A 12,788-nucleotide genomic window follows, 5' to 3' on the forward strand; every position below is an offset into this window, starting at 1 on the left:
GGGTCAATATTTTAATTTTATTTGAGATCTAATTTTTTGTTTCTAAGGTTAGAAATAATAACTTTTGTTTTATAACATATTTTTTAATCTCCTTCAAAAATTATTCTTCTGTTTTTATTTTCTTCAGTTAGAAATGAACATTGTACATAGCACTATCAATCATCATATTTAATCAAGTTTTAACTAAGATAAAGTTAACACCAATTATCTCTACTAAAATAAAGCTACAACAACGATTAATCTATATATCTAACCACAATTCATCGACCTTATATTACACAAACGGTTCTAATATGGTTTTCATCGAAAACGTTGTTTGAAGAGATTATGCCTCTTGGATGGATCCTTAGGTTTAGCTGGTTTTCCCTGCAGTTTTCCTTTCCCATTACTGCAAAATTGGGCAAAAAAAACAAATTGCATTTTTTATTACAATATTATGCAAAAGAATGAATGAATGATTGATTCAAAAAACAAATAATGCATATACTTGTATTCCATGTAAACCATCCCCTTTGCTCCAGACATAGCAGTCATTGACCCTACAGATCGACGAGCTTTTTGGAGGGCTACGTCGTCTGTATCCTCTTCCAACATTTCTAACCCAACCGTATCTTCTCCTGCGCTCAACACCTGCTTACCCGCAAACAAAATACTCACTCACTCAAAAGCTTATATTATATAGAGAGAATGAACAAGAACTAACTAGATAAAAATAAGATTAAAACCTTTCCCAATAAAGCAAGTTGGTCTTCCAAACGAGAATAGTTTAACTCAGCTCCCGAATCATCTGGTGGCAAACCTGTAATTACCTTTTCAAACAAAATTCACAATTAACCAATCATTTACATATATGGGTGATCTTCTGACGTTTATTGAGATCTAACGTGACAAAAAAAATTGACAGGTTTTCATCATTTTATTGTACTTGTTAAGACAAATGGATCAATGAAATAAAGCTATCTACCTTAAAGCTATAACCTTGATCGATTAAAAACTGTTGCCTCTTTGTTGAGTAATACATCTCCTGCAATGCCAACATAAATTTCACTTGGTGTTAAGTAAGAAACCGAAAGGCAGGCAGCCAGATAGCCGCAGAATGACAAAGAGAATAAGAGAGAAAAGACACATGTGTATCTGTGGACACGAGGGAATAGAAGAATGCATTATACTCTTCCTTTCCACCAGCCATCCTATCTTGAAGACGACCCTGTCCTCTCAAATACAACAAAATTAAATTATCATCCATCAGTCAACAATATTATCTTCTTTAAAATTAATTTAAGAATATCCATTAACATTAGGGCTATGTTTTGCTTGAGGCGGAATTGGAGGTCCAAATCCAATTCCATTGTTTGTTTTATGACTTAAGTTTAAATTCGGAATTGCAATTCCATAATTTGTTTTTCCAAACATAAGATTTTAATTGTAAACAATTCCTTTAGAATTGGAATTATAATTCTAAGAGAATTTTCGGAGAATCAAATATTTTCTTAATTTCATAGTTCACTCTTCATACTTTATACATAAAAATAGGGTCCCATTTCGAAAAGCTTTTTGTTTTTGCATCTGGATCGAGATAAGAAACCGTCAATAATTTCTCAAGAAATAGATTAAGATATATTTAAAGTATGATTCATATTTAATATTCAGACCTTGTGACCAGAGGAAAAAAAACAAAGAATAGACTTATTTTGAAATTGTAAGGCTTTTCTTTTTCAGATTCCAGTTTATGCTTTATTTTTACCATAAAGGCAAAAATGTATTTGGATTCTCAGTGATTATAACTATTCATTGAATAACTCCTTCAGGTTGTATGTGGGGATCCAGTATTTTATGAATTACAAAATGAAAAATTTTCAACAAAAATTGACACTGACTAAAATACCATTTCAAAATGAAAATTTTTCAACAAAAATTGACACTGACTAAAATACCATTTCAAAATGTTATCTCATATGGATGGATCCACATCCACTGAGAAATCTAACAAAAAAAAAATCTAAATGGGTACTTGTTAGTAATAATTAACTAACCATTTAAGTAGTGAAGGGGGGATATTTTATCTAATGCTGACCTTTGCCCTAAGAATACGGCCCAACCGTTGAGCTTCTTGACGCCTTGAACCCGCATGTGAGGAAATTTGAATAATGACATTAGCCTCAGGGATATCTATTGAATTGTCTCCTACCTGAAAACAACAGAACAAGTGATATGTCAAAACAACAATATGATGGGGATTAATGATGTCATAAGTCACAGTTTGAATCGATCAACTAACCTTTGAGAGGAAAATAGTATTAACATCACGACTTAGCTTGAAAGCCTCCAAAATCTTTGTTCTCTCCAAATGGCTGCAAAGAATTCAAACGAACCTTTTGAAAACTAATTTAGTGACTGATTCAGAAATTTATCGGTTGTTTCAAACCTTGGATACGGATACAGAAATTTATGAGCTTCATTTGGAAACACTTGTTATTGTATCTGGGTATGTTTCCAAATAAATACATAAATTTATTTTTGTTTCTTTATTTGGAAAGAGATCTAGATACAAAAACGATAGGTGTTTCCAAATGGTAATATAAGTCAAAACAAAAGGTTGCATGAAAAAAGACCTTGTAGCACCATATATCATAGGCTTTCGGAGCTTTGTTGCATACTCCGTTAAAGCAAAAAGATTGTCAGCAAAAACAATAATCTTATCACCACGCTGCTGTTCGTGAAATCGGATAAGAAACTCACAGGCCCTGAACTTATTAGGATTCATAACATACAATGCCTGAAAAGATAAAAAGTTAAATAAAATACCATCATTAGATAGATTTGGTAATATGAAATAAAATATAAATCAACACGAACATACCTGTCTCTTCTTTGAATTTTCTTTCTTGAGATATTCGGCAAAAAATTCCTTTGTCATTGGACACCAGACTTCAGCACACTGAACATTTGCAATAAAACCTCCCTTAACCAAATCCAACCAATTTGCCTCATACAGCTTTGGACCGATAAGGAAGTTTAAATCCGTAATTCTATCATCTTCTCTGACAAGTGTTGCTGCGGTCAATTCAAGTCATGGTCAGAACATATAAAAATAATGCATTGAAGTAGAGCTTGTTTGCTGTAGGTTTATGATAATAATCTGAAAAATTCTTGTTGGATGAAAAAGTGGATTATTTGGGGTTGGTTAAAATGACTAAAATATCTTTGTATTTAATATTATATAAAATATTACAAAAAAGTTTAAAGTAACTGTATTTAGTATTTTAGTTGACGAAAGGATTATTTGGATTAAATCCAAATAACCCTTCCTCCAATAAAGCCGTAAAGTTTTTAAACATGTACCAGTAAGACCCAGTTTGCAGTGAGACTTTGTAATGCTGATGACCTTCCTAAACATGTGGGCAGGTACCACGTGCACCTTCATATGAAAAAACAAAGAATGAAATCTCGTATTCAAGGATAAAAAAACAGCATTGACAAATGAATATCATTGTATTTCCTTATTCAGAACATCTTGAAATTCCATTGGGTCATGCCATTTATGGTGGCGGACTCAAATTAAACTATTGGCACTGATTGGAGAACAATTCCCATCATCACGAGGTGGACAATTTGGAAAGAATGGAAATAGAATAACTTTTCAAGGAAAGTGCTTCGGGAAGGAAAGGATCAAGGCTTTCCTCCACATGTTTGCCTCTATCAAGAGAAGAGGGATTTGCACGGGATAAGAATGTTTTGACCTATAGGAATCTAAATGTCTTGCATTTGTTTTTGTTTCTATTTTTCCCCTAAGTAATCTGAACGGCGTGTTTTTGTTTCAGGTTTTTCCCTACGTAATCTGAACGATCTCATAAATTATTTTTTTCTCTTATACAATGTTTGACCTTTTCCGGAAAAAAGAGAGAATATCATTGTATTTCTGTGTACCTCATCCATTAGAAGCAAACCCCACTCTCTGTTTCTTATTTCCTCGATAATCTTCTCGGATTCTTCAGATCGTTTTCCACTAAAAGCAACCATGTTATATGTTGTCACAACTACCCCTGCATTTCCACGGAACCTTTCTTTACTATCAGATGTAAAACGACATATCTGTTCATCTTTTATGGTTGACCACAATTTGAACTGAAATGCCCATTGGTCCACGGAAACAGCATTTGTGGCCAAACAAAGGCAGCTCTTCTTTATTCGGCTGGCTGCAGAGACACCAACAAGTGACTTTCCAGCACCACATGGCAACACAATAATGCCTGATCTTGCTCTTCCTGATATGCCAAGAAAGAAAAATCAGATGACCTTAAAATATTTTGGCTAGAAAATTAACATTTGAGTTTTTTTAATGTTAGAAGAGCAATCCTCCAGTCAAATAAGTGTTTCCAAATGAGGCATTCTCTTCCAAACACGGAAAAGCATGGACACGAAGTTTACTCACCATTTCCAAACATCTTGCTAAGACTTTTTTCTTGATAAGGCCGTGGTTGGGCCTGAGGCTTCAGCTCCATCTCAAGGTCAGGATTGACCTACCATTAGACAAATAGATCTTTAAATAGAAATTGCAGAAAGGTGAAAAGGAATAGAAGTAGTTCTTTGACTATCAAAAAAGAAAACCCTTCATTGCCAATCAATAATATACTGTATTCACAATGAATAGAGAACTAAGAAACAACTTACATTATCATTCCGGAAATCATACTCCTCGAGCATGGGATAGTTTAAAGCATTGGGCAAGCAACGCTGCTTTACATTCTCAACCTGCACGTAATTAAGAAAATTCAATTACTGAACAACATACAATTTCTGCAGGGCTTGTCACATTGACTTAGTGAAATAATAATATCTTATAATTACCTGAGCAGGGTCAATTTCAAATGAATGTATTTCTTTTTCTTCTGTAGCAGCAGCCAATTCGGCATCGTTTAGCAACTCACTGTGACTACTTTCAGTTTCACCCATTGTTTTGCTGATAGTAAATCCATTACTTCCCTGAACTCCTCAAAACATATTCAGAGAATGTGTTAAAAGAGAATATTGTTTTCATGTTTTTTTCTGTTGCTAGAGCATATTGTGTCCATGTTTGACAACAAAGTGATAGTAAGATATTTGAAATACAAAAAATAAAAATAATAAATGATAGTAGTTAAATACGCGTAACCTATTCAACCAACCTCGGAAGAGATCCTTGCTTTTCCTATTACTTCATCCTCGAGTAATGTTTTCAATACCTGCAAAACCCCCCCAAACCTAGCATCAATCAATCATCTCCTATCTTACCATACAATACCTCAAACACCAAGAATGAAATCCAACTAACCTGCGGAAATGGCGACTCAATAAAATAACGGTTCTTCTTAAGCACCAGCTTTACTTTTCCATAATTTGCAGTAGAAGCATATATGAAATCAACCATTTCTTTTGGAAGCCTAGTCTTGGACAATTTATCCAAGACAGACACGATAGTTTCAGTTTCAAGTCCCACGGAAACAGCAGCATATAACGAATGAGGAGTCAGGTTATATTCATGCATGCTCTCCGGCCTTCATCCAAACAAAAAACAAACAAACAACTTAAGCCCTAGTATATCAAACAGAGATGGAAAACAAAACACATTCCCATTTATGTACCTACAAACAGGCTCAGCAATGGCAATAAGGAAATCATATGCTTGTTTATACAAAGGCGAGAAAGTCTCGAGGAAGATTCGACCATCAGCACAAGCCCATAGAGGACGATTAACATGATCAGGTTTAAGTTCCAGCTTAGTGAAGTCTCTCTGCTTAGTTTCTTAAAAAATTCAAACAAATTTCACATTTAACATAACAAAATAACAAAATCCATCGCAAAACAACCTAAATAAAACGAAATCACCTTCTTCCCGACTATCACCACCAAATTCTTCAGGAACAACATAAGTATCATCATCATCTTCCCGGTGATGTTCCTACACTTTCCGAAAATCAACAAATAACATGAAATTAGTAAATTACCAAATATATCGCCATGAATAGGTAGGGCGGCAGAAGAACCTTGTTAGTCGATGTTTTCAGCCTTTTAGAATGCCGCACTTTATCACCTGAAACATCGCAATTGAAAGAAATCAATCAATATATAAACATCGTAAATAAGCATCGTAATAACTGCTATCACCTTGTCCCATCGCTTCTTCTTCTTCTTCTTCTTGTTCGTCTGATTAACAGCGCTCGTAGAGAGAGAGAGTAGAGAGAGAGAGTAGAGAGAGAAAACCGCCGGCGAGAATGGCGGTCAAGGTTAAATGAACCGCCATAAAGCAGTCGTATATATTAAAAGTTTGATTTTTAAGTTTGAGGGTAAAATGTAAACTTAATTGTAAGAAGAAGGGTGACTTTGAAAGTTTCTTAATAACCGTTAGAAATCTCTTTCTCTCTCTATCATTGAACAAACCAATTTCTTCATCTCTATGCATTCGCCATTGTTTCTCTCTCTATCTCTATCTGTAAGGTGTTTAGATACGAAGTAAGGGTTTGGAATTACTTTTTGGTTCATTCGATTTGAATGGCTGAATTGAATTACAATGTTTCTGCATTGCTTATCTCAGATTTTGGTTTTCTTGATCTTGATCCTCGTTTTCTTATTTTAATCAGTGTTTTGATAGTTTTCTTTGCGATTGAGATGTAATCATGGATTTATAGGCGCGCATTGTGATTTCTTAACAATTTCATGACAATTGGATGAATTTATATTGATGATTTGATTTATAATGCTTATTCTTGAAGGATTTATCTTGAATAAGGTGTAGTGTCGAGGAAATTTGCGAACTGGTAAAGAGGAAACGTTTTGTTTTTGATGATTTTGAATCTGAAACAGAGAAATGAGTAAATCAGGTATATATTTGAATTCAATTGGGGTTTTAAGGGAGTAATTCATATCATTCCTTTTACTACTACTTGATTTTTGTAGGTAAAGGAAAATTGAAAGATCTGCAGATGCAAAAGGATAATCGTTTTTGTGCAGATTGTGGTTCTCCAGACCCGAAGTGGGCGTATGTTTCTTTACTTAGTATTCGATATTTTAAAAATATTGATAAAGTTGGGTTGAGAGGATTGGTTTCTACTTTCAGGTCAGTCAATATTGGGGTTTTCATATGCTTAAAATGTTGTGGAGTGCACAGAAGCCTTGGAACACATATCTCAAAGGTAAATTGAGTGATGGTTCTCAATGATTGATAGGTGAATTGGATAAAAAAAAAATTGTATGTCATAACTCATAAGTGATTTAAACAACAACAACAGGTTTTATCGGTGACATTAGATGAATGGACAGAGGATGAAATCGAGGCGATGATTGATGTTGGAGGAAATGCTTCTGCTAATTCTATTTACCAGGCTTATATTCCAGATGGTTTCTCGAAACCTAGGCTAGATTCTAGCCACGAGGACCGTTCTAAATTTATCAGGTCAGTTCTTATGATCAATAAATCAGTGTCAACTAAACTATTTTTGGTATATATGTTAATCAAATCATTTAAATCTCACCCACCTTTCTTTGGTTTGTTTCTACTGTAGGTCTAAGTACGAGCTGCAAGAATTTGTGAAGCCTAGCTTACGTATTTCTTCAAATTCCAACAAGAAGTCAAGCAGCAATTTGCAGTCTAGTTCATCTCATTCCGTAGTCATTTTCTATCCAAAGATCTACATCTTTTTTGTGTGGTTTAATTCTATTCATACTAAATAAATAATTATGAAATCCTGATGGCTATCTTGGCTGGCAGGAAGGAATGGTGGAATTTATAGGAATGCTCAAGATAAAAGTGGTTAAAGGCACAAATTTAGCTGTCAGAGATATGTTGTCGAGTGATCCTTATGTTGTTCTTACTCTCGGGCAACAGGTGAGTGAGTTGAGTCCAGTCCCGATTTTTGTATTTGTTGAAAATGCTAATATGATCAACTTTATATAGAAAGCGCAAACAACTGTTATGAGGAGTAATCTTAATCCGATATGGAACGAGGAGCTGATGCTTTCAGTTCCCCAGAATTATGGGCCGGTGAAATTGGTAAAAAAAGAAGATTGCTTTGTGTTTTTAACAATTTTCGAAGATAACGAAATTGTACATGCATGCAGGAAGTGTATGACTATGATACATTTTCTGCTGATGACATAATGGGTGAGGCAGATATTGATATACAATGGATGATAAGTTCTGCAATGGTATATGGGGATGCTGCAATGTTTGGAAACATGCAAATTGGGAAATGGCTAAAGGCGGATGATAATGCCCTCGTAGAAGACAGCACTGTGAATATAGTCGATGGGAGGGTGAAGGAGGAAGTGAGTCTTAAGCTACAGAATGTGGAATCGGGAGAGATTGATCTAGAACTAGAATGGATTCCTCTTGAGCAATAATCATCTTAACTAATCTTAAATATAACTAACTCTCTTCTTGTAATCAATAATAATAAGCTCTCAATTCTCATTGAAGCCATTTTGTATAGAGAATTCTAGTTTTGTAAATCATTTAAAGTTTTTTCCAGATTCTAAAATTCTTCACATGTTTCTCCATCAAGCTTTCTCTCTTGATGAAGCCAATTTTTCTTACTTTGTAACACATTATTTGACCTAAATTTATATATAGAGTTTCATGGGAATAGATGTGACTGACTTATATAAATTACTTTCTCTATTTGTTACAAATTCTATTACAGTTAGAGCTACTAAATTTTGGGTTGGGTTTGCGTTTTGTTATGTATTGTGTCCTGTTTAGTCGGACTAAGTTTGTTGTCATAAACTTTTGTTTTTTTATGAATAGTCATCGATGAATCGTTCTCAATTATGTCAGCAATCCTGCCTAAATTGTGCAATATTCTCCATTTCTGGCAAATTTTTATATAGAAATCCTATTGCATGTACCCTCAAATTATTGTTTTGGTTAAAAAACAAGGAAATATTATTAAGATTTAAGGAATCTCATACAATAGGAGTGAAGTGTGATTCAATTCTCCTAATAATTTGACAAAACAAGACCCAACTATGCTTAATGAAGTTAAATCTTTGATGAACTTAAAGGGTCGTCTAAGAATGATGAAGGTATGATTACTTCTTGAAGGGTCAGCTAAGAATGATGAAGTTATGGTTACTTTGATGAACAAAAGGGCCAACAAGAGGTTATTTAAAGTAGTTTAAAGTAGTTTTATAATGTTAAAACTAAATATGAAATGAAGGAAAAACAAATTAGATGATAAGAAAACAATATGGCTAAAGGAAAGAGAAAAAAAACTCATTCCAACATTTAATAGTTTTAGTTCCAACTAATGATTAAATATCATAAGAAGAAGAATAAGTTCTTCCTTCTTTTTTGATCAAGTTTTGGTCGATAATAAGGATGAGTTCCATTATTTATTCTTGACCTAACAAGAACCGCAACAGGCTAAAATTTTCAGTAGACAAAAATGAACAAAATAACACAGAAGTCAAAAACCCTTCTTTCTCGAAGATGGTCTGTTTTGGCTTTGTGGTTTTAGTTGTCGACCACCTCAATTAGGGTAGTTTCATAGTCACTAGGTGCCTCAAATCCATGGAGATTGATCACTGTCGCAGCCACATTTGCAAGTCCTCCAGTTGGAACATCCTTCCTGTACCTCACACCAGCCGCCAAACCTGGCCCTCCAATTGCAATAGGCACCTGTACAAATGCAACCAAACCCACAAATTATTTCTCGGTTTTTCACCTCGATATAGTAATAATAATAATGCAGATTTAGATAATGTTCTTACAGGTTCAAGAGTGTGAGAGGTCAAAATTTGAACATTTCCATTTTTATCAAGATCTGGCTCTCCCTTCTTGTTCCTCTTTACCATGTCTTCTGCGTTTCCATGATCGGCAGTAACCACATATATTCCTCCCACTTGCTCAATTGCATCAAGTATAATCTGCCAACATCCAAATACATAAAATTTGAATTCAATCAATAACAACAACAGCTAGATTCAAAAGTATCTGAATATATATATCCCAAAAATGATTGGTGGATTCCTATGCTTTGCTTGATCTGATTTATTTAAGAATAATTTCAAACAACTCATTACTTCTCTTTATTTAAATCATCTCAGCCAAAATACTCTCTAAGGGAAATTTAATAATAGAATCCAGATATAAAATTGTTTGCCAATGAAGCAGATATGATCAAGATTCAAGAATAGAAGTTAAACCTTGACAGCTTCATCTGCAGCTTTGCAAGCAACAACGGTGGCATCAATATCACCAGTGTGTCCCACCATGTCACCATTAGGAAGGTTGACACGAACCTAGAACAAAAAAGAAGGCCAGATTTTAAACCACATTTGTCAAAAACAAAAACGATAGTTTTGGGAATTTTTTATCAATTTTGTTTGTTTAAAAGAGTTACCTGGTGAAATTTGCCGCTTAGAATAGCATCCCTAGCCTTCTCAGCAATCTCAACAGCCTTCATCTTAGGCTTAACATTAAATGTGATTCCAGAATCACTTGGAATCTCAACATACTCTTCCATCTCTTCATTAAAGTATCCAGAACGATTCCCATTCCAAAAGAAGGTAACATGACCAAACTTCACAGTCTCACTGCAAGCAAAAGTGTGAACCCCATTGTGGACCAAATATTCACCAGAAGTTCTCTCAATCTCCGGTGGAGAAACAAGGTATTTGCTGGGAAGCTTTAGTTCCCCGTCATACTGAAGCATACCAGCATAATTAATTTTAGGGAAACGAACGCGATCAAATATGTTGAAATCTTCATATTCAAGAGCTTTAGCCAGCATAGTCATTCTGTCAGCTCGGAAATTGCAAGTCACAACTGCATCTCCATCAACAATCGGACCAACAGCTTTCCCTTGTTCGTCAACAATCACAAAGGGCTCAAGATATTGATCGTTTGCCTTTGGAATCTCCCTCAATTTCTTCACAGCTTCAACTGCGTTCTTGAATTTATGAGGAGCCTCACCAAGAACTTGAGCATCCCACCCACGTTTCACAACACTCCAATCATTCTCATATCGATCCATTGTAACATACATTCGACCACCACCCGATGCAATCTGGGCATCGACGCCTTTACTGCGCAGTGCAGATAGATCAGCCTCAAGTGTTTCGACAAAGCCTATACTCGAACCATCCAAGACATCACGACCGTCAGTGAGGATATGAACTCGGATCCTCTTGGCACCTTTATCAGCAGCACCCTTTAGCAAAAGCTGAAACCAGAGAAAACATTAGCAACAACAAAAAAAGAAGTAAAAAGATAAATAAGGGTGTCTGAAATCTGAATCATTTACCAGCAATTGATCAATTCGAGAATGAACACCACCATCACTCAACAAAGTAATGAGATGCAATGTACCAGTTTCAAATGACTGCTTAATATAAGCAAATCCTTCTCCATCATAGATCTTACCAGATGCAAGAGCAAGATCAACAAGCTTGGCCCTTTTCAATATACATGATTTCATTCAGTCAGATACATTTCAAATACATGCAAACAATCAAAATAAAGAAATGAAATCCAGAAGATAGAATAACAAACGCGATTACCCTTGAGCATAAATCCGTCCAGCACCAAGAGCATTGTGACCCACTTCACTGTTACCCATATCATCCTCAGTAGGAAGCCCAACAGCCTTTCCATGTGCCCTAACTAATCTCCATCTATCTGGAGCTCCCTGAAATCGCACAGATCCAAAAGCATGGAAAATGTAAAAACAAACAAAAACCCATAACAGGTATACATATAAATACAGAAAGAAAGGAAACCTGCTTCAGAGAATCCATTGTAGGGGTCTCGGCGACATGGATACAGTTGTATTTATTGGCTTTAGCTTCGCCCCAACCATCCAAAACAATCAAAGCGATGGTCTTTCCCTTAGGAAGCTTAGGATGATCGGCCAGTTTCCATGAGAATCCAGAACTACCCATTTTCGATTCTTCTTCTCTCTTAACAATCTCCGATCGCGCGGCGTTAGAATTTGCAGATCCAGAAAATCAATATTGGGTCAAATGGCATATGCTTTGATGCGCAACGACCTCACGCTATATAAAGGAGATCTCATTTGCAAAAATCCGCTTCTTTTTAAGCCTTGTTTGGATTAGATCTTTTGTTTATTTTTAAATAGTCTTGTTGCACAAGAAAATGTATTATTTGAGTTATTTTAATTCAGCTATAAGAAAATCTAATATTTTGTGATTGATAAAATATATAAAGGATATTTTACTAATAATTTGATGAAAAAATAATTATTTTGAGAAAATTTGAATTATTTGAATAATCTAATTTAAATTATTTAATACTATTACCTCAAGGTTCAAACAAGCCCTAATGTACATCTGTTTTCTCCATATATTTACCCCCTGTTTTTTCTGAAACAAGTGGAAAGTATCAAAGTACTATGTGCTGTTAAAAAGGTATTTGTTTTTTGGGGAAAGTAAATTTGAAAATATATATGAAAATGTTTTTATTGAATATTAAATAAAATAACACTTTCAAAATTTGAATTTACATTAAAAAAATGAGGTGGGTTGGAGCAAAATTTTAAAAATATATATATAATAAGTTTTTAGAAGTAATGTGATATAACTTTAAAATTCTTCTTTTTTTCAATTTAATTTAGTATCATATGAAATATTCACTTAATTTGTTTCCTTTATTTTTGTAAACACACTAATTTGATTATTTACATTTAATTTACTATTATATGAAATATTCATTTATTTATTTTTTCTTTATTTTAGTAATCTCACACTAATTTAATCATTTACATATTTTCGGAATTTGGTCATCACAATTTAAC

The 12,788-nt window shown here is 34.3% G+C and overlaps 3 protein-coding genes across 3 annotated transcripts; 1 reads left to right on the forward strand and 2 right to left on the reverse strand.

The window, feature by feature from the left end:
• Positions 1-149: 149 nt before the first annotated feature.
• On the reverse strand, positions 150-6,204 carry LOC124912034 (general transcription and DNA repair factor IIH helicase subunit XPB1-like). Its single transcript, XM_047452590.1, has 20 exons — positions 6,145-6,204; positions 6,024-6,070; positions 5,866-5,938; positions 5,622-5,781; positions 5,312-5,534; positions 5,166-5,222; positions 4,849-4,983; positions 4,672-4,752; positions 4,433-4,520; positions 3,928-4,265; positions 3,343-3,418; positions 2,861-3,054; positions 2,613-2,776; positions 2,279-2,351; positions 2,075-2,188; positions 1,127-1,207; positions 965-1,024; positions 726-809; positions 488-630; positions 150-388 (listed from the first exon to the last, which is right to left on the reverse strand). Exons 1-20 carry the CDS (start codon positions 6,152-6,154, stop codon positions 301-303), a joined length of 2,289 nt encoding a protein of 762 aa, XP_047308546.1. The 5' UTR covers positions 6,155-6,204; the 3' UTR covers positions 150-300.
• A 640-nt stretch (positions 6,205-6,844) lies between these two features.
• Positions 6,845-8,614, forward strand: LOC124912698 (ADP-ribosylation factor GTPase-activating protein AGD12-like). The gene is made up of 8 exons (XM_047453347.1): positions 6,845-6,857; positions 6,934-7,015; positions 7,094-7,169; positions 7,266-7,429; positions 7,539-7,641; positions 7,745-7,861; positions 7,931-8,026; positions 8,095-8,614. Exons 1-8 carry the CDS (start codon positions 6,845-6,847, stop codon positions 8,374-8,376), a joined length of 933 nt encoding a protein of 310 aa, XP_047309303.1. The 3' UTR covers positions 8,377-8,614.
• A 613-nt stretch (positions 8,615-9,227) lies between these two features.
• Positions 9,228-12,008, reverse strand: LOC124911350 (2,3-bisphosphoglycerate-independent phosphoglycerate mutase). The gene is made up of 7 exons (XM_047451819.1): positions 11,755-12,008; positions 11,536-11,663; positions 11,280-11,430; positions 10,377-11,198; positions 10,180-10,275; positions 9,745-9,900; positions 9,228-9,652 (listed from the first exon to the last, which is right to left on the reverse strand). Exons 1-7 carry the CDS (start codon positions 11,914-11,916, stop codon positions 9,488-9,490), a joined length of 1,680 nt encoding a protein of 559 aa, XP_047307775.1. The 5' UTR covers positions 11,917-12,008; the 3' UTR covers positions 9,228-9,487.
• Between the last annotated feature and the right edge of the window lie 780 nt (positions 12,009-12,788).

Source organism: Impatiens glandulifera, chromosome 8 (assembly GCF_907164915.1).
Source record: "Impatiens glandulifera chromosome 8, dImpGla2.1, whole genome shotgun sequence".
NCBI classification, from domain to species: domain Eukaryota; kingdom Viridiplantae; phylum Streptophyta; class Magnoliopsida; order Ericales; family Balsaminaceae; genus Impatiens; species Impatiens glandulifera.